General features: G+C 62.4%; 1 protein-coding gene across 1 annotated transcript in view; it reads right to left on the reverse strand.

Moving 5' to 3' along the window:
* Positions 1 to 279: 279 nt before the first annotated feature.
* The window catches only part of LOC111156066 (cramped chromatin regulator homolog 1), a 54,225-nt gene continuing 33,547 nt past the window's right edge, over positions 280 to 20,957 (reverse strand). The window contains exons 7-21 of the mRNA XM_022516653.1: positions 20,872 to 20,957; positions 20,298 to 20,421; positions 19,037 to 19,118; positions 17,440 to 18,603; positions 14,901 to 15,078; positions 12,832 to 13,013; positions 12,676 to 12,750; positions 10,402 to 10,483; positions 9,585 to 9,689; positions 9,186 to 9,364; positions 8,631 to 8,699; positions 7,810 to 8,041; positions 6,921 to 7,085; positions 5,755 to 5,900; positions 280 to 4,010 (exon numbers count right to left, since the gene is read on the reverse strand). Of these exons, the coding sequence (XP_022372361.1) occupies positions 3,846 to 4,010; positions 5,755 to 5,900; positions 6,921 to 7,085; positions 7,810 to 8,041; positions 8,631 to 8,699; positions 9,186 to 9,364; positions 9,585 to 9,689; positions 10,402 to 10,483; positions 12,676 to 12,750; positions 12,832 to 13,013; positions 14,901 to 15,078; positions 17,440 to 18,603; positions 19,037 to 19,118; positions 20,298 to 20,421; positions 20,872 to 20,957 (3,034 nt within the window). The 3' untranslated portion in view covers positions 280 to 3,845. The remainder of the gene's footprint in view (positions 4,011 to 5,754; positions 5,901 to 6,920; positions 7,086 to 7,809; positions 8,042 to 8,630; positions 8,700 to 9,185; positions 9,365 to 9,584; positions 9,690 to 10,401; positions 10,484 to 12,675; positions 12,751 to 12,831; positions 13,014 to 14,900; positions 15,079 to 17,439; positions 18,604 to 19,036; positions 19,119 to 20,297; positions 20,422 to 20,871) is intronic.

Genomic DNA, 20,957 nt, shown 5'->3' on the forward strand with positions numbered 1-20,957 from the left:
CCCCGCGAGGCTCGCGCCGCGCTCGCAGCCGATTGGTGACAGCAGATGCCGCTCAGGCCTCGGGCGCCGACATTGGGCATCAGGGCTGCCGGATGGGCCCTGATGCTCCTGCGCAGGCGCAAGCACGCACTCCGGAAACGCCTCCCGGTAGCAGGGGGCAAAGCCCGGGGGACCGCTGGGAGTCGCGCGGGTCTGCCGGTGGCCGCGCAGCCGCGGGGCCCGATGCCGGGCCGCCAAGAGCCAAGCCCGCCGCAAAGGAAACAAGGCTCACTCGAGAAGTATTAGATCAAGTATTAGTATGTATTTATGCACAATAATAAAAACAGATTTACAAGTTGAACTGGAAATTTAAACATAAGAAGTTTAACAGCTTTTATTATATTAAATAACCAAAACACCTTTTATTCCCAAAATTGGTAAAGAATAAATAATATAATTTACAATATGGTACAAAAAATAACCAGGAAGGACAGGCATTCTGCTTTGTACATACACTGTATATGCATATTTATAATCCGTACAACAGATTCACGTCTCCGGCGAGCCGAAACCTCGGGGATATGGCTTAACGATTACTACCGGGAACCGCGGAGGGCGGCGCCCCTACCCCGCGGCGGACACAGGGTCCGGCTCGCTGCCGTGCTCCGACTCCACGCGTCTGCGCTCCCCGTGAGCCGCGGGTCCCGGGGCAGGTTTCGCTGGGGGTTCCTTCCTCCTAAGACAAAGTGCCCTATCTTCTCACAAATGCGTCTGATAGATCTCAAGCTCTTTAAACACAACAAAAAAACCAGCAACTGCTACTTTCCTCCTCTACTTGCTTCCAGTGTCTTATTCCGTGACTTTTCTTGGCCCGAGTTTGGATTCCATGCTGTGATCTAGTTGAGAGGCTATTCCACTGGAAAGGACGCCTTTTCTGGGATCCTGTAGCTAAGCAGCGGGAGATGTGGGAAAGCAAGTAGATCAGTGGGTGAACTGTTTCCAAATACCCCTCCCTGAGCAAGTACTCTACACCTAGCAGATAGGACAGGTGAGGGCCACATCCTCACAGATGCTCCCGGTCACCAGCCTCCACTTAACACTTCCCGCTGCATCTTCTAAGCTCATCACAGGCCACAACACCAACTCCATGAAGACCAGAGATACTCAAGTCTCCGTCTTCACAAAAGCTCAATCAGCAAAAGGTCCCAAACATTAGAGCGACTAGGGAGTTTTCTGAGGGACGGATCTGGTCTTACAGCATGCTCAAATGCATGAAGAAAGCCACACGTGCACACCAAGACTACGACTTCCGTGGGACAGGAAGAGGGGAGTTTCTCTGCTTGGGTCTTTTGAAAATTCCAGCCTTTGCCAGCCGCTTATGTTTATACACATGTATTCATTTAGGCTGGGAAAAAACAGACTCATTCTTTTTAATTCTACTTTCCCTTTAACAACAGCAAGCAAATGCTTAGACCTGTCAGGTTGCCGCAGCAGTAGCAGAATTCTCTGGAATCGTGTCAGCTTTGCTACAGGTGAGAACAATCAGCCCACTGTCCTCCCTAATCCACCTGGCCCCTAGGTGACACTCCAGATGGAGTCTGTGGTTAAGGCCCTAGCGGAAGGTACCACTGAAGAGCCTACAAAAGCTGACCCCAAATCCCTAGTTTTCTTCCTTTTACGTGTCACTGAATCACCGGGGCCAGCCTATGTGCCAGACTGCCTCGGGGTGTCCCCTGATGAAAGCAGCTGAGGACCCCTACCGTCTCTGGCAACATGCACACTACCATCAGGTCCTGCTCCCAGCATCGATGCCTTATGATACTGCGGGTGTCTGGTCCCCAACAGTAGAGTATGAGTAAGTTAGTGGCGGCCTAAACTTGGCCTGGCATCCTAACCTACTACAGACCTAACAGAGTCTGCGGCCCAGAGCGCTCCACGGCTGTCACCCCCTGCGGCTGGCGCTCATTTCAGGAAGCTGGCAGATGGACAGCTAAGCCGCACAAGCTAGTTCAAGGACACTCTGGTTCAAATGATGCTATGTCTTCCTAAAAGGGCACGTCCCTCTCTTCTCCATCTCCAGAGCCTCGGGACTTTCTGTAAGAGCCCAGGAGAGCTGCCCACAGTGGCTTTTATTAGTGATGTTTGTACCTAGAACCAGACCTGAAAGAAAACCACGTGACAGGCAAGAGCTCTGAGAAAAACTTGAGAAGAAGGAAGGAACGTACGAGCTGGAAGGCCAGCTGGCCTCTCTTCCCTCCGTGGCTGGGGTGAACGGCGCTGCCCGCAGCCAGCTGCGGAGACCGTGGCACCGGGAGCACCCGTCCTCCTTGCACACGCAAGAGACCTTTTCTGTTCCCTTACACGCTGCCTCATCTCTCCATTACAGAGAGGGAGAGGATCCTGGGGGGAGCGCCTGGGGTGGGACTGCCGCTCCACGGCAGGCAGGGGCGGAGAGAGAAACTGTCCTCAGTTCAGGTGGGTTTCAAAAGCCGAAGTGGTCCAGACAGCAGGCGGAGGATGAAGCCGCAGGGGGACAGTGGTGCACAGGGCGCTCCCGGACCCACACCGCAGCACTGGCTGCTGGCTACGATGGATGGGGGCTGGATGGGGCTCTGCCTGTCAAGCCTGCCCCCAGGCCAAGAAGCAGAGCAGCCCCATCAGCTCTGTTCCGGGCAAACTCTGGGCACTGACCCGCCGGCAGTGATGGCAAACGGTCACCCAAAGGAGGCCCAAGCACATGAGAGGGACGTGGCTTTTGCGTGCTCTGACTGCGCCCAGGCGTCTGCACCCTCTTGCGCTCCCTGCGCTGGAAGAAGAGACACAGGACCACAGGGTGGGGGAGACGTGAAGGAGGAAACGTGTGCACGGGGTGGACTCCGCACAGAAGCCTGCGGAAGGAAGAGGAGGCTCTGGAGAGGCAGAGACCTTCCCAGAAAGGGCGCGCGTGTGAGCGGCAAGGCAGCAGCGCCCAGGTGGTTCGGGAACTTGTGGGCCAAAGCACCGCTGCGGACCCAGCAAAGGACGTCTTCGTTGACCAAGAAGCTTGAACACAGGAAGGAAACCCTGAATTTTTTTCTTCTTCCACGTCTCCTTATTCTCAAAACACAAGGAAAACCTTTTCCAACCACTTCAGCAGAATTTTCTCCTGAAAGTCCACGCAAGCTGCACAAAACCGGATTCCCTCCTCCTTCCCGTTGAGCCAGTCAGAACAAAGCTCCAGGGGGAGCGCTCACTCCGCAAGGGCCCGTGTTTCTGGGGGACGGCGCCAGGTGTGCTGCCCTGCAATCCGGGCGTCCTCCCAAGTGTCCGCTGAGGACACAGACCCCACCAGGCAGAGCCCGGCCGTGCCCAGCTGCCCTTCCCCGTCCTCTGCAGAGAGAGCAACCGCAAGGTGCACAGCTTTGGCAGAAAAAGAGCAGCAGCGGCCGGAACTGCCCCTGGAGAGCAGCGAGGCTGTGAGTCCCGGGGGCCGTGGCCACCGCCACACACCCACACTTTTCCCTCGGGAGGACAAGCCACTACAACGTCCAACACGACAAGTGAGGCAGACACACGGGTGGGAATGTGGCCACCACGCGCTGTGCCACGGCCAGCAGGGAGCCGCTCCAACGGCACAGCAGCGACCGACACGGGCCCTCCTAGAGAACCCGTCCTGGTCTCCTAGGCCACCACGGCCCTCTGCCCTTTGGGACACGGCTTCCTGCCTGGTGCACATTCTGGGGCACAGAGGTTCCTCTGTTCAGATCATCTCCAGGGGGCTCCTGGGCTTGTTTTCTCTAGCCTGTAGAGAGCTGCTCCTACCACCGTGGAGGACCACCAGCCCTCCTCTGCAGCCTCCAGGATGCCCCACGAGGGATGAGGTGTGGTCACTGGGACAGGTCACCGACAGGGTGGCCGCCTCCGCTGCCATCAAACAGAGCCTCTCGGCGGCTGGGCTCGGCGATGGACAGCTCTTGGGCCAAATCGTTGAATCGAGATATGTAATCGATGCTGTTTTCATTCATCATGCACGCCAGCTGGGAGTCCACAACCTACAAGGCAGAGGACACAAGGACGTCCAGGTCAGCAGGCAGCTGGCTGGCCGCTGGCCTGGGAGCAACTGGCGGGGACTTCAGTGGGAGCTGAACGAACTGGGGAAGACTCGAAACCCTGGTCAACGAACCACGTTGGAAAATTCCGAGCAGACCTATGGCATGAACTGAATTTTAAGGGTTCACGACAGGGGCGTCAGGCTGGCTCAGTCGGAAGACCAGGCAACTTGTAATCTGGGACTCACGAGACTACTTCGATAAACAGACTTTTAAGCTTTTTAGGAGAAACGTCAAACTAAAACCTGTTTTCAAAAAGCAGAGCAACTAGTGCCTATCTTCCCCATACATGCTCCCCAGCAGCCGCCATCACTGTCGACGTGGGCCAGCCTGGACCTACCTTTCCCACCCCTCCTCACGCCCATTCTGTTCAAAGCCCATCAGGTGGGCCAGGGGTGGGCCTAGGGGTTAAACCTGGGGTGAACATGTGGGGTTGGTCTGGGGTGGGCCTGGAGTGAGCCTGGGGTGAACCTGGGGTGGACCTGGGCTGGGCCCACGAGTCTGCACTTGAAACAGCCCTGGGCACTGCTGCTGCTGCTCTGGAGACTGCCCAGAAGGGCAGAGTCCTGACGAGGGTCTCAGATACATGCGGCAGGCCCATCTGCACAGAAGCCGAGGGCTTATAAGCGCACGTGCACACGCACACACACGCACACACACAGGAGGGGAAAGATGGCTTCTCCTGTGACATCACACCCACAAGCAGTTTGAGAAATGCTGCGCACTGCAAGGAGGGTGTGCGCCGCTGTTCTGTCTGCGTCTATTTGGGTAGAATTTCTAGTCACGTCACCGCTCAGCTCTGAACTCTCCCCACGAGCTCCTCAGATCTCCAGACGCCAGCTGGGATAAGGGGAAGCCGAGGCGTCCTTGAGAAACAGCCGTGAGTGGTCGGACGCAGGGCTCCATCGGGAAATCAACGAGGAACTCTCAGAGAGACCCACCGACACCGGCACGTCCCAGGGAAGCAGCACTCAGGAGACGCTGCTCCAGGCCTCTGACCCCAGAACTAGGCCCAGCCTTCTCTCTGCGGAGCCTTCTCTCCGTCTCCCGCACGTCCTCCCGCCCGTCTCTCTCGGAGCGCTGCGCTCTCCCCACCTGCCCTTGCCAGTCCTGCCTGCTCCCTGACGCACTTGCTCCTCGCGGAGTGGAGGCCCAGGCAGCTCTGAGTGGACAAACAAGGGGCGTCACAGACTGCGTCTCGCCTCCTCGTCAACTCCCCACCCCGAGCTGGTCTTCAGCTCAGCGGGCGGCAGCCTCAAGCCACCACACAGGGAGAGGCAGCTGGAAGGCGCCCCTGCCCGTCAGACGGCGGCACGGAGGACGTACCACCCGCAGCGGCCACCTACTCCTCGAAATACGGCGGCAGCAACGGATGGACCAGGAAACTGAAGCAGGAGCAGCGGCGCTGATGGGGAGAACACACCCAGAGCCCGCGCTGCCCACCAGCAGAGGCCCCACAGGCCACCCGCCTCCGGGGCTTCCCCAGCTCCAAGGCCTCCAGGGCAGAGCTGTTGGCTCGCGTCCCGCATCTGCCGCCACACGGGAACGAGTGCTGGCCCAGGGCGGCCAGGCCTTCCCCAGTCAGGACAGCTCTGGCTTCCAAGCGCCCAACAGGCCTGGCGGAGGCATCCGGCCACCTCCAGAAGGCGAGCTGCCCGTCAAGTCCGAGCTAGGGCCACGCGCCTACCTCAGCGACATCAGCCAGGGACCGGGACACAAACGAGTCTCTCGAGTTGCCATCCAGCAAGCTGGGGCCCAGCAGGGACGTGCCGCTGTGGGTCCCTGACGGGGGTGGCAGCATCTTCCGGCTCTTCTCTGGGGAGATGAAGCTTGCTGCCAAGAGAAGGAGGAAGCATCCTGAGACGGACTCGCCTGGAGGGTCCCGGGAAGGCCGCAGACAACCCTGCCAGGCACCCCCAGGCATGTATCCGTGCGCTCGTGTGGCCACGGGGCTTTGGACGGAGTCGTGTGCTCCTGGCCTCCCTCCCACGGGGAGCCTGGAGTCTTCCGTGCAGTGTGAGTGAGTCGGCCTTGCTTTCCAGGAACCCTGCCGCGGTCCAGTCGCGTCACCAGCCTCATCTCCCTGTAAGGTGCTTCTGATTTCTCACGTTCTCTATCTGACTTTGCAGGCCCTACACTGTTCTGTGACCTCCTTCAGAACAGAGCCTCATCGGCGTTGCCACCCTGCACCCCCGGCCCGGACCCTCATTCACCTATGGGCCCGCGTGCCCGCATGGGTGCCGACCTGACCCATGTGTAAAACCACCCTTTAGGGCCGCCAGCCCCCCCACCACACACATGTCCTCTAGAGAACGCTGGGGGCGCTGATCCCACACGGGCGCTAGGAGCCCACTCCACGCAGGCCACTGAGGCCAATGTGGCTGTCCCTGGCGGCTCCTCCCACTGCACAAGCACCTGGTGCCCGGGGCAGAGGCCCATCCTGCAAACGCTCCAGTCTATAGTCAACACGCCAAGAGACTGTGGGCACGTTGGCTTCACGACACTCAACTGTGGACGGGAAGAGGAAGCTGAGAGCGCCGAGGGCCGTCATCTGTCCCACCGCCAGCAGCAAGAGCAGAAAGCCCGAGCTGGCAGGAGCCAACAGCGGGCAGCCCGGAGACAGGCACAGGAGCCAGGAGTGCAGAGAAGGGGCCATCTCAGCCGGGCTAGCGTCACCGCAGTGTCCACATTCATGCCAGCTTGTGAAGTGCCCCCAGAGACCTCGGTGCCCCCAGCCACGTGAGGGACACAACATGAACCCAGAAACAAGCAGTTCTGCTGGGACCTCAGACCCCAGGCCCGCCCGAGTGCGCCACAGGGAGCCCGCTGTGACCTGCTGTGCCCTCCACTCACCAAACAAGCTGCTGAGCGACGAGTCCGTGGGGTCGCTGGGGCACCACTGGGGGTCGTGGGTTGGGGAGGCGATCCAGTCGGGCTGGGGGCTGCTGGATGGGGAGGGAAGACTCTTGGAGCTGTCGCTGCCGTTCAGTTTTGCCGGAGAAAGAGGGACTCCCTCGCCTGTCAACGGAAGCGCTAGATCAGAGAAGCCGTCGTGGGTGAGTGGCACCCCGCTTTCCCTGCCCGCCACCCGGAAATCAGCAGGGCAGCAGAGCCCTGAACGTGGAGACCCAGAACCCCACGGGGACCACGGAGGACGAACGATCCTGGCCTACAGAGGCAACCCACGGCGGCAGGGCCCACGTGCCCAGCTCAGGGAGGGACAGTGGCTGCAACTATGCTGACGGTGCCGGACCCCACGCAGAGAGCCGCCCCCAACACGCACTGCTGGTGCCGACAGCAGCCACACCGGCGCACCAGGGCGCGTGTCCCCGTCACCAAGAGAAGACGCGAGGGTGAGGGCTAAGTTCTCCGTGAACCCTCAGCCTGAGGCAGACCAGCAAGTGCTGTCCCAGAAAGCCTGACACCAAAACCCCCACAGGTCCCAGCCCAACCCCCTCCTGGGACTCGCACAGCCTCAAGCTATCCTCCCAGATTCAGAGCTAACCAGAAAAAGGCCCCTCTGAGCCATGGGCTGCAGAGGCCTGGCGGGCCCGTTCTGCCCTCGAGGCCGTTGAGGAGCCACAGCGCCCCTCTGCCCCTCATCCACTGGGGCTGCCCTGCCCGTCAGGCGGCGCCCCGCACGCAGCAGACACTCCACACTCAAGAGGGAGCGCGGGGCAGCGGTGTGCCCAGCAAGGTGCAGACCGCCCCCGGGGGAAGTCAGGACCCCCGGGGCCCTCACCGTACTGGCCGGAGCTGATGGCAATCTCGATGATGGAGTCGCTGATGTGCGTGGCGGGCTCGCCCTGCGAGAGCACGTCCTCGGGCGGCCCGGGCAGGGAGATGTCCAGCAGCGCGGAGACGTTGGGTGGAGACAGGCGGCTGCTGGAGCCCTCCGGTGCGGGTAGGGGTACGGGGGACCCATTGTGGAGAGGAGCCTTGGACAGCTCGGAAAGGGAGAGCACGGGTGAGCCCTGGGTTGGGGGCAGGGAACACAACAGATGATCAGGAGCACGGAAGGGAAAACTGGCCTCGACCCACACGGCAGTGACCGGCAGGCGCGTCAACAGAGAAACGAGGACCCAGCAGCCACCTCCCCTCCTCTGCAATATACACACGCAGTGGATTCACTTCTCTGGAAACCACCTGAGCAATGGTGGCCTTGGAGACCAGGCCGAGGGGGGCGGTGGTCGAGGGGGGCCTGGTCCTGCTTCCAAGGCTGGCAGAACAGCTGGTAATCTGGGCAGAGGAAAAGTACCAGGGAGAACTACTGGGAGATGACCTCCACCTCCTGGCCCCAAACAGTCCTTCCAGGAGCACGACTGACACAGGCCGCCTTGTGGCGGGGATGAAGGCCTCCAACGGGAGCTACGAGTTCATCTGTCCAGGCAAGGTGGGAAGGACAGCACTGCCGGGCCTCGAGGGCTGTCTGTGTGCTCTTGCCACGACCTGGCAGTCCAGGGGAGTGAGGCTACGGCCACGGGCAGACCACGAGGGTGGGGGGCCTGGCTCAGAGGGGGCCCAGGCCAGCTACTCTGCCCTAGAGCTAACAGCACACTCTACCTGGAAACTGTCCGCCACTGGCTCCTGCTCAGGCCTCGAGGGGACGCTGATGAACGGGTCGCTCGTGCCCTGCAGCAACACCGGGAGAGCCAGTGAGCCCCCCGCTCGCACACTCCTCACAGCCGCAGGGACAGGAGGTACTGCTGTGGGGGCTGGGTCACCGAGTCCCCACAGCTGAGGCTGTTAGTTCAAAGAGCAACCAAGTCCCCGCAGAGCCTGGGCACAGGGGCTGGGGTGGGGTCACAGACGTGCCAGGGAGACATGGGGTGTCCTGCCAGCTGGTGTGGCCAGAGCTGCCTTCTCCAGAGGCAGACAGGAGCCCCGGGCCTGTCTTGGCGTCAGACCAAGCCTGTCCCACTGCCTCCACCTCCGCTCTCCCCTTGAGGCCACACAGCACTCACCCACGCCTCAGCCTCCCGGGGCCCCTTGCCTCCTCAGGCAGAACTGGAGCCCAGCATGACCTCAGTCCCTTGGCCTTGGCGCCTATCCATCTGGAAAGCCGACTGACCTATCCCAGAAGCTGTTGATGGTGCGGAAAAGCCTGAACGTACTCACCCCCCCAGCAGGGATGGAATCGCCATTCTGGTGGCTGCTGGCAGGGTCTTGACCAGCGACACTGGCAGTCACCTCGTCCGAAGACAGTGGAGAGATACCAGATAGGCCCTCAGTGTCCAAGATGGGGAGGGGGCTCCCGGGGATGATGCCGGCGCTTTTAGCGGCTAAGTCGACAGCACCTGGCAGTACAAAGGACGTCTGAAGCTCAGCTCCAGGGACACCCTGACAGTGACCCAAGGGGCTCACGGCACACCCTCTCCCTCACGCCTCATTTCCAAGCAAGGGCGAAGGCTCTTGTGTTCTCCCTGAACGGTAACAAAACACCGGCTTGGAAAAGACAACAGAAACCTCACTCGGAACCCTCCCGTGGTGTCTGCCGTGCTGGCGACAAAAACTTACTGGCCAGGTGGCCCGTGGCCTGCGGGGGAAGGGCCTTGGGCACAATCGGCCGAGACAGGGCGGCTTTGGTCAGGGAAGACTGAATGGGCCGGAACGAGCCTCTCCCTGCGGGGAAAGGACAGAAGCAAATGCGTCAGCCCGCACCGCCGGGACACATGACGGGGCCATGGAGCACTTTCTCTTAAGCCACGGCCACGGGAGCTGAGCCACGTTGGAAGCACTGAATTTCCCAGTCACCAACTTGGGAAGTCACAGGTCAGGCAGGCCCCGAGGAGGAGAAAGTCCGGGCCCCTGGGACCGGCACCAGCACTCTTCCCGGGGCTGCTGAGGGCTGTGGTCCACATGCCCCACTCGGGGGAGCCTTGATGGAGGACGGGCACACAACCTGAGTGGCAGGCGTGGCAGGCAGAGCCGCAAATCTGGCCCCGGGACTCGGCCTCTGGAGGTCGGCACCCCTGCCAGCCTTTCTGCAGCCAAGGGTGTGCACGAGAAAAGCCGTGGACGCTCACGGAGCGCGTGCTCTGACCCGCGGGGCGAGGCACGGCACGTGCGTCACTCCACCAGGGCGGCCGCGGGAGCCCGCACGCTTCCCAGAGCCGGGGCCTCCTGCACCATACCCCTGCCCGCACACCACCACCCACCAGGCGTCCGCGCCTGCCCTCCGGGGCCCAGGCCTGGCACGCTTGGGCTCTGGGGACAGAAGGGACATAGGGATGGCCGCGATGTCCTGCAAAGAATGGAGGACACCAACACCTGCCATTCCCGGAGATGGGGCGACGCCCAGGAAAGCGTGAAGCCGGGGAGCCCACGTGCTTACCGGTCACAGAGGAATTGGACAGGATGGAGAAGGAACAGACGTTGTGGGACTGGTGCTCAGACGGCCGAGGAAGCAGCGTTCTCTGTGGAGGGAGGAGTGCCAGTGAGCAGGTGACGGACAGACCCCGGGGCCGGCCATCACTCGGGAAACCGGCGATGAGCCGTAAGGGACATTCCAGGTCAGAGGGAGCGGAATGTGTCCAGACAGCGGCTGTGGATCAAGGGCCCATGACGCAAGGGCCCTGGGGCACATGGAGGACAGCTGTGCCTGCAGACCCCGAGCCCCTGAACGCTGGGCCTCTCTGACAAGAATCCCGAGGAGCCAACCTCCCCCAGGGAATGCCGGAGGGACGCCGCGATGGCATAGCGCTGGCTCAGAGTGACCTCCCACGTGCTGCACACCTGCTACGGGCACTGGCCGTGGACTCTCAGAGACAAGCCCCGCCCCCCAGATCTCGGGGCCCTCGCACGCTTCGTGAGGAAATAAAGCGGCTCCTCACGACACAGACGGGCTCAGGCCACGAAGCATATTCCCACGGCTGGCGCGGCGCCCACCCTCCCTGCTCAGCGGCCCTGGTCTCCTGGTGCCACATCATGTAGGGCAGTGTGGCGGCTGCCACCTCACGGGGAGTCATGGGAACGGCTGCGGCGGTCACAGAAATAAAACATTAACAGGAAGTATCTGCCACGTCGAGAGACACGCCCAGTTCTGGACACGAGGTACATTCCCTGCTCGCGCGCGAAGGACGTCTCCTCGCCCCTCGGGGTCGGCACAGAGAGGAGAGGAGGGGACCAGGACACAGAGGCCCCGCAGGTCTTCTCCGGCGCCAGGAGGCATTGGGGCGACCCGATCATCTGGCAGTGAGCTGCGAGGCAGCAGGAAGAGGCCCGCTCTGCTGGAGGGAAAGCAGGGTGCGTGGCAGGGAGACGAAAGGCCTGTGCCGCCAACACCTTCTAGCACAACAGTGAACGCACAAGACCACAGACTATGTGTGGTTCCACTTGTGTGAAATGCTCAGGAGAGGCCAACCCTCAGGGACAGGGAGTGTGACTGGAGACAGTGCTTGCCCGGGGCTGGGGGGTGGCACCTGAGGTGACGGCCACCGGCTTCCTTTGTGTAGAGATGGAAACGTCCTGGGGTCAGACAGCAGGGATGGCTGCCCAGCTGCGAGCCCTTCGCCCCTCCAGGCTGCCTGCCTCACGCACCCGCGGGAGCACTGTTATAAAGCTCGACAAACGCCATCGCCGCGGGCCAGGCGCACGCATGAGCCTGCACCCCGGGGCCACGGACCTGCCGTCCAGCCGGTCGGGGGCGGATTCACAGACGTCACCAAATGTGCTGCTACGGACTGCGCCTGCGCCCACAACGCGCGGGACCTAGGATAGGGCAGTCCCGGCTCCACAGGGCAGGTGTCCCAACACGCCACGGACACCTCGACTGTGACGGCGTCAACCCTACAAGTACTGTTGTCCTACAAGGACGTAGCTGGGGCAAAGTCGGACCTGTAAGTTCGGCACAGTAGCAACCGAACAACACCCATCAGTAGCGAGACAGAACCGTAACTATCCACTGAAACCAAGGTCACGCCCGCGAGGTCTCTCGTCTCCGCCTGCAGGAGCGAGCGAGGTTGGCCATCAGGCCCGTGAGGCAGCGCGAGGCTACCGCTGGCCTTCTGATGACGTGCCCGCAGCATCACCCGCTTCCTGCCGACCTCGGCTACAGGCCACGGCAGCAGAACCGCAGGAGAGGGGGCACTGCCGGGCACCCTGTGGCCTGAGACCCGCCACGCAATCTCTCCTTCCTACGTGAATTAACCTCAAGGCAGGAAGAGAAGTGTAAGGGACCAGCAAGACGAACAGAGCCCGTACACGGACGGCAGTGCGACGCAGCCGCCGCTCTGGGCCTCGAGTTGCTGCAGAAATCCAGCCTCAGCCACGCATGGCCTCTTGCCGGCCGGCTGTGCTCTAGGCTCTGCAGCTGGCTGCCACGGGGCCTCCGGCATGCCCTGCTGTGAGCTCACGGGAGCCTGGCCTCTGGCCACTCCAGTCTACCTGGTCATCTGACTCTGCCGGCTGCGTGTATGTAACAGAGGCTCCAAGAGTCCTCGGACACACCCTGACCTGGGACACGCGGGACTTGAATCCCCAGAACATCCCATCTCTTCTACAAGTGGTGCTTGTGCCGCACAAAAAGCATGGGTACGTCAGGGGACGGTCAGGGCCCCATTACTCCTCCGCCTGTCCCTGCCGCACACACGCACGCGGGCGCCCTGACCTGGACCACGAGCGGCTTCCGCAGGTGCCGGTTCCGCAGCTTCCTGGGCTTCGGCAGGAAGAAGTCCGACTGCATCTGCGAGGACACGGCACCGGGGTGAGAGCGCGCCCCCAGACGCAGGCCCCCGGCCGGCAGCGCAGCATGGCCCGCACTCACACTGATGGAGTTCAGGTGCGGCCGGAAAGTCAGCTCGGTCTCTTTACTGGGAGAGTGGAGCTTCCCGTGACGACTGTTGGGCGGGAGAGTAGTTGGGACAGCAAAAAGGCCACCGTCTGAGTCGCTGCTGCCTGTGCTGGAGGGGCCCGCCACCAGGAGGGGTCTCGGCGGGTTCCTCAGACCTAGAAGCCAAGGGACGGCAAAAAGGACCACTTACCACTTATCTCCAGTGCACACAGAGCTCTTTCCAGAAGAAAGTCAGAGCGGGAACATGGGACAACTGACCCATTTGCTCATTTATTTCCTAGATCTCAGTTCCCAAACCTGCTTCCTACACGTCTCCCTGCAACTCTGGTCCCACCGTGGCTGAACCACGGCTCTCGCTGACGGCACAGCAGCACTCTGCCACCTCGATGCGCAGAGCGAAGGGCAGACAGGCCTGCAAGGACATCTGAGAGCTGGAAGAACCTTCCAGACCATGCAGCACAGACCACAGGTCAGCAAGCTCTCTCTGTAAGGGGCCAGAGAGTGAACTGCCAGGCTTGGGGGGCGCCCAGCCCCTGGTACCCCTGGGCTCTGCAGCTGGAGTACAGCCGGGGGCCTCAAAGCCTGTCCTGACGACAGGCAGCGGTGGGCCATGGTCCACCGGTCCCAACTCTACGTCTCTCTGGTAGCAAAGACAGCCCAGAGATGACGCGGCAGAGAATGTTTCTTTAGGAACCACTGTTCCGAGACTCTGCCAACGGCTGTCACCGTGGGTGCTGCTGCGCAGGCCCTTAAGCCATGTAGGGACGGGCCCCTTCCCTTAGTTCCCATTTGGAAGTCTGTGAAGTTAAGCTCAGGCCCTCTGAGCACCAGGCCGGACTCTGGCACTGCGAGTGTCTCGGTCTAGAAACATCCTCAGCGCAGAGTGAAAGGATGGGAAAGCCCGCGGAGACGAGGACAGTCTGCGAGCAGAGCGGAAGGCAGGAAGAGTGCGGGCCCCAGCAGCTGGCCTGTCGCTCCGAGCCCTGGTCTGCACAGACCCCGAGCCAGCCTGTCGCCCCGGAGGCCGCCGTGCGGCGATCCCATTCCACAAACGGGCTATTCCAGGCACAGCCAGAGAACACATAAAGCTGGGGACGCGCAGGGATGGAAAATAACCCAGGGCACCTGGGCGGTGCAGTCGCTTGAGCGTCTGCCTGGATTTTGGCTCAGGTCATGATGTTGGGGTCACGGGATCGAGGCCCATGTTGGGCCCCGTGCTAGAACCTGTTTGAGATTCTCCCTCTTCCTCTCCATCTGCCCCTCATGCTCACAGTCATGCTCTCTCTCAAAAAAATGTATCTTAAAAAAAGAAAAAAACAAAAAAAACACCTAGAAGCCGTTAACACACAGGCCACGAGGTCTGCTCGGCTCCAGCATGCCCCCACCTGCATGGGTCTGATTAAGAGCAGATGCGGCTCCGCTTCTCGCATGGAGCATGTGGCCCTGACACCGGGATGCCTGCGGGCCTGAGACGTTCATGGTGACCAGAACGGCCAGGGTGCCGCAGGGAAAGCACGCGCCCACCGGACAGTAACTGCGCAGGCCTCCCAGGCACGGGGCACAATGGATGTGCCCATTCTCAACCTCTGTCGTGTCAGGTGCCAGGTAACCAGAATGACCCTGCGGGGACGTTACTCCCCCTATGGCTCAAAGGACCGACAGTGTAGACCGGCAGGGCAGCCCACCTTTCCTTCCAAGACCACGTGAAACGGCTGGGGGATCCCTCACCTGAGGGCAAAACTTCGAATGTAAAAGGAAACAGGCCCTTCTGAGGCTTTCAGCCACCGATTCAGCGGGCAAGGGAGGCTTCCGCTGACCTCACGACCCCCTGAAGTGACCTAACTGGCAAGGCCCACCCCACGTTTCCCAACGGCGCCCACCCCCCAGGACCCAAAGCCTTAGGTGACAGGCCCGGAGCTCCCCGTCCCCGCGAGCCACGGGGACTTCCACTCTGACACGCCATCGGTGAGACGGCAGCCCAGTGAGTGGGGCTGGGCACAGCCCCCACACCCAGGAAGGCACACAGGACGGCCCGGCCTCACCTGAGGAGCAAGGCGTGGAGCCGGGCGAGAAGGTCTTGCTGCTTCGGAGGGCGGACTGGCTGCGCGGGCAGCGGGGGCTCCGGGAGCTGACGGTCACCACCTTCCCCGGGGGGGTCGCCGACTGCTCCTCCTGGGCCGGCCTCACTGAAGCCGTGGAGCTGGCGTTCCCTTCTGGAGCCTGGGACGGAAGTGGGCCACGACGGAAGCCGAACTTAGTGAATGATGGTTCGGGGAGGCCCAGAGCTGGGGGCATGAGGAGCTCCGACCGGCTCAGGGATCACAACACGCCCCGCACGGGTTAGGGTGAGGGTTGGCGTCCTAACCCTAACTCGTCACCTGGCAGCGTGCCGCTTTCCCACCGCACCCGCAGGCAGGTCCTCCAGGGAGCAAGCACGCTGCCTCCAGGCCGCACGGACCAGCAATCCCGTCACGGCTGAGAGCCGGCGGGGACGCAGCCAGCCTAAAAGCGGTCACGCTGCCGGAGGGGCCGCCGCATGGTGGGGACACAAACTCGTCTTTCTAAAAGGCTTAAAAAAAGAACCGCGATGGTCTTTGCGGACTGTGAGTCAGAGGAAGGAAGTACAGACTGATTTTCTAGAATTCAACACAGTCCCAGCTGAAGCGGTCTCTGCTGACTCAGATGCCAACCGCGGGGGTTCTGCAAGCCCGGGCTCAAGCCACACTCACTGCCATGGTCCCCGCCGCAGAGATACCCTCTCCCTCCCCACCCTGGTGACCCCTCGTCGATCTCCCCCAGCACCCACTCTCCGGGAGCACTGGAGCCGACCTCTCTGTGAATTAGGGACCCCTTCCTCTGCCTGTGGCACGACCTTGCCAGCTACAGCTTGCTCAGGGCTCCATCCTGACCCACCTTTCCCTTTCCGTGGGACCCTCCCACTCCGCACCCTGCTCTGCTCCCTCCTGCTTAGTTTGTTCAGAATCCCCACGCACTCGCCCCCCGCACACCAAGCATCCTCTTGCCAAGGTCCCGCTGGCCAGTGGCCTGGGAGTGGGTGGCACCGGCTCAGCAGCTCCGCCACGGCAGGGGCCGGCGGGACCAGCCAGCCTGCCTCCCACGCAGGGCTCCGAGCTCAGCTTGGACCTCTACCCAGGGGCTCTCACAGCTGAGCTCCGTCACAGTCAGCTGGGGGAGGGGTCCCTACGTCTCTGGGCCCACAGAACACACATCTCTCATGAGTCCCCAGGTGATGCAGAGGCCGCTGTGGGGGCCCCACTCTGGGGCATGGCTCTGAACAGCCTGCTCTGAATTCTCTGCCGTATTCCCAAGCTTCCTGCCATTCTCTCCCCATCAAGGCCAAGGCCACTGCCTGCGTCCGCTGCTGCCCCAGGCTCCACGGGAGCTGGCCTCGCTGGGTCCTCTCCCCCAACGTACAGGACACGCTTCTGTCCCTCCAGTCTTCTCTCCTCCAGGAGCCTCACTCTAGAACGTACGCTGAATTCATCTGTCCACTCGCCCGCACGTTGTCCACGCCCATCCGTGGGGCACTAGTCCTTTCCACACTAAACCTAAAGGCCACGGCTCACCCTCCGGTCTCTGCAGTCCCCACCCAGGTCCCACCAGCCCGTGAGAGCCCTCTCTCCCGCAGCACGGACTCACACGCATCCCCGCACGCTCCACTGAGCACCTTCTCTGTGGCAAATGCCGCACAGGGACGCGGGCAGGACGCACGCTGAGGGCCGTCTCTCCGGGAGGAGCGGAAACGGCTGTGCAGACATGACTGTTCTGGTGGGCCCACAGGGTCCCCACAGCCCATTCTGTCCCCCAAGCCCCCTCCTGGCCACCACATTCTGCTCCCCTGGTATCTGCTCCTGGAGGTGATGGACCCCCGCGCTCCCAAGCACTAAGCATGCACAGCGGCTCAGGAACCTGTTCAGACTCCATTCTCTCGCGCCCAGGAAAGCCCACGGACTTTCTCTCGGTGGCATCCTCTGCCCCATTGCTGCTGACCTGATGCCCCAGGAAGGGGTCACAGCCACTCTCCAGGCTTAAGGATCCCCCAGCATGGAGCCCCTGAAGACCCCCCGAGCCCTTCACCTGGCTCCTGGGCGCAGGCCCGGCACCCCGTCCATCCCCTCCCCACCCCGTTCTCTCCTGGGAAGCTGTGCCACCGTCCTCCCAGGACGGCCCCACTCAAGCACGAATGACCCTGCCATTCCCTCTGCTGAAATCTGCAAGGTTCCTGCCTGGCTACTGGCCACGGCGACCGCATCGCCTCTACACGGGCTGTCCCTGGCCAGGAGGGAGGACCGAGTGTAATTACTAAAGCCTGACAAGGAACGGCTTCTCGGTCGCTGTTGTCTTCGGAGCCTCGTGTGAGCCATGAGGAGGCGGCCCCCGCCTGCAGCAAACCAGAGCCCTCTCTCCAAAACCCGGCTCGAGGGAAGGAACCGAGGCCTGCCCGGTCAGCTGGGCCCCCGCCTCCTTCTCCCCCAGGACCCCGCTGCCAGGGTGAGAGCCTATAGGCGGAGCCCAGCCCCCCTGAGGTGGGAACAGGGCTCAGCGTCGACCGGCACTCACCAGCCTGGGGTTGACCTCCGTGGAGATGAGCTTTAGGAGGCAGCCGAGGAGACGCTGCTCGTGGAAGGTGGAGGGCGGGGAGCCAGTGCGGGAGCCCTGGGCCTGCCCGCCGGGGGCCTGGCCCTCGGGGCCCAGCACCGCCAGCCAGTCGTACTCGAGCTGCAGCTTGTTCGGCTTGCCCATCATGAGGTAGACTTCAGCCAGCGTAAGGCTTTCAGAGGTCTGCAGGTTCCAGCCCTCCTCGCGCAGCTGCTGGGCCAGCCGGCCGGCGGGGACATCCTTCGGAGGCTTGGTGGCAGGCTGGCCCTGAGGCGGGGGTTCCGAGGGGCTCGCCTTCTCCTGGGGTTCCTCTGCAGGTGCATCTGCTGAGTCTTTAGTGCAAACATCTGGCTGGAGCCCGGGGCCGGGCTGAGGCTCTGGGGCCGGCGGGGCACGGACAGGGGACGATGCCCCAGCCCGGGTGAGGTCGGCCACCTCTGCCCCGCTGGGGATGCGAGTCTCTGGGGAGGCGCACCCGGAGGGCCGCAGGTCCGCACAGCGGCACTGCTCGGGGATGATGAGGTCCTGACAAGACTTCATGTAGCGCGGGAAGGGGTCAAGGAGTGAGAGCTCCTCCTCTAGCTCCGGCAGCTGGCCACAGGCACACGTCCCATCCCCAGGCTCTCGGGCAGGGCCATCCCTGCCCTCTGCAGGAGCAGCCGTGGGGGTCTTCTCAAGCCGTGCCCCGGCATCCTGAAGCCCCAGGGGCAGCCTGTCAGGAGTGTCTAGGCTACTGAGGCTCGGGGGGGCCCCCTCCCCAGGGGCACTTTCAGGGGAGCTCTCTCCAGAGCTCTGGGAGGCATCGGTGGAAGGAGGAGGACGTCCCGGGCCCTTGCCCTCAGCGCCGCCCCGTGGACACTTCACCTGGCCCCTGGCCGTGCCCTGCCCACTCTGGATGCCCAGGATCTGGGCGGGAGGCAACGTGTGGGCGTCCTTGGAGCTCTGCCTGCACCGGCCGCCCTCCTGCCAGTGCACGGTGCAGAAGGCCTTGGAGTGCACGACGCGGGCCACTCCGGGCAGTGGCGTCAGCGTGCAGCTCTCCCCTGGGAACAGGTGCAGCGCCACCTTCTCCTGCGACGGCTCTGTAAGCGAGTGCTGCAGCTGCCGGTCCTCGAGCGTCTTCCGCTGGGCACGCAGTCAAGGAGCGGCCACAGGAGCAGACCCACCATGTGCCGCCGGCCGCGGAGCACGCGTGCCAGGGACGTCCTCCTCTACCGGCGGTGCACCCAGTAGCCACCCTCCCACCGGGGACCGCAGGCTAACTGGCGGCCAAGGACACAAGAAGTCTGGGGATGTGTCCTTGCTCGTGGTACTCAACCTGCTGGCAGGGACGCTGTGTGACCCCAGCTCTACCACAGAGACTGATGGCAGCCACCCTGCAGTGCAGACAGCAAGGAGGGGCTCACACTGAGCCCCCGAAGATGAGGGACTGTGCTTTAGTCCCCGCTCTGCCCCCCCGCCCCAGGCCCTCTGCACCCTCAGGAGGAGACGAGAAGCTGCGTCTTACGTAGCAGGCATGGCAGGTACGGGCGAGGCTGCGTCACTAAGAAAAGGATACAATCCGCACTTCGTGGAGCGCCCACTTCTGTTTCAAGAACTCGATGAGGCTGGAGACCTTCCGGTGGAGCTCCACTATCATCCTGCGGAGAAACCACCGGCAGCACAGGGCAGCCGTTACACGGGGAGGGAAGCTCCCGAGGACCACGAGGCTACGGCGGGGACATGAGATGGGGCCACGGGCTGCGGACACAGCGCAGGGGAGGGGCCGGAGGCACGGTGCCTGGCAAGGCCACTGACTCCCTTTCTTAGAAGTCAGCCCTTCAGGGCCGCCTGGGTGGCTCAGTCAGTAAAGCGTCTGCCTTCAGCTCAGGTCATGATCTCAGGGTCCTGGGATCGAGCCCCTCATCGGGCTCCCTGCTCAGCGGGGAGCCTGCTTCCCCCTCTCTCCGCCTGTTCCCCCTGCTTGTGCACGCGTGCGCCCTGACAAATACATAAACCTTTAAAAAAAATTAGCCCTTTAAATGGAGAGAAGTAGATTCACATGAAGCTGTGAGAAAAAAACCAGCGCTCCTGTGTGCCCTGACAGGTCGTAGGAGAGCGCCCCCGGGATGCAGGCCGTGCCACAGCCCACCACGCTGTTCTGTTAGCATCCTCTGGGGCCAAGAAGTTGGGCCGGCCTGAGCACCAGGAGAGCTTCCATCCACAGGGAAGCAAGAGGTCCTGACAGATGAAGTGTTCCGCTCGGGGAGAGCAGCCACACAGCAGATCACAGGCCGCACTGTCCCCTTCACGGGAACCGAACCGGCATGTGTGACGGGCAGCCGAGGCTGGGGGTGGGGGAAGTGAAGACGTCATGTGCATGAGGTTTTGAGATAATGAAATGTTCTGGAGCCAGACTGAGGGGAAAATCCTACAGTGCCGTGTGAAGGTACCCAGGCCATGAGTCAGACACCCTAAATGACTAACAGTTCATCGTAACTTTGGAAAATTTTACCTCAAAGAAGAAGTCCAACGTCTAAATGAAAACCGGTCTGGACTCCCAGTGGTACCGTGTGTCTACGTCCCACACAAATCCCCAGGGAGATGCTAAGACAGCAGGGACGGGGTCCTGAGGGGAGGGACTGTCTCCATCACCCTGCTAACCACAACATCTGTCTCCTGTGGCCCGAGAGCCCCTGCCACGTGTGAAACAGGAGCTCGACCCCTCCAGGACCCCCAGGTCTGAGGGCCGCCACAACAGGGCCTCACTGCCCCCACCCTGTGTGGCATCGGCGTCCTGGGGCCCCACCTCTCCCCCGAGGTGCCGACGGCCACGGTACCTGAGCCTCGGGTTCTGGGCCAGGCTCTGCACGCGGGCCCAGGCGTGGTTGTTCCTCGGCTGCAGCTCAACGGGGACCTTCAGCGGCAGGCGCACGGGCTTCTGGTCCTCTTCGTCGCTCAAGCCTGTGACAAGACGGGGCCACGAGGGCTCAGCACACGTGAACCTTGATGCAAAAGGCCGCGCGCTCGGCCACACAACTAAGAACATAAACGGAGCTCCGGGCAAACAGCTCTGCCATGACAGCGAGGCCAGCAGAGAAGGCCCCGGGGACTGGGGCTCTGAAGCAGGGAGGCCAACAGGGCTGTGGGCACAGCTGCAAGCCTGAGCCACGGACCAGGCCACGAGAGGACACAAGAGACCTGCCTGTGACTGGCAGACATTTTGTTTGAACAGGCTGTGGCTTCTGAGCTAAACTCAATCTCCTAGGGGACACACTGCTGTGACACGGAGTTTCGAGTGCAGGTGCTACCCGTGGGCAGCAGCAGCAGAAGCAGGCTTGGAGCCGCCGGGGAGACACTGCCAGCTCGGCCGTGCACCGGCACCGGAGCAGCCCCGCGGCCGTGGGCACTCACCGTCCGGGTCACAGAGCTTCTTCAGCGCGCGGCACATGGGTGCCTTGATCCGCAGGTTCCTCCCTTTGTAGCGCACGGTGGTGGCC

The sequence above is a fragment of the Enhydra lutris genome, unplaced genomic scaffold (assembly GCF_002288905.1).
Source record: "Enhydra lutris kenyoni isolate GAN:26980312 unplaced genomic scaffold, ASM228890v2 scaffoldscaffold45, whole genome shotgun sequence".
Taxonomy (NCBI): Eukaryota; Metazoa; Chordata; class Mammalia; order Carnivora; family Mustelidae; genus Enhydra; species Enhydra lutris.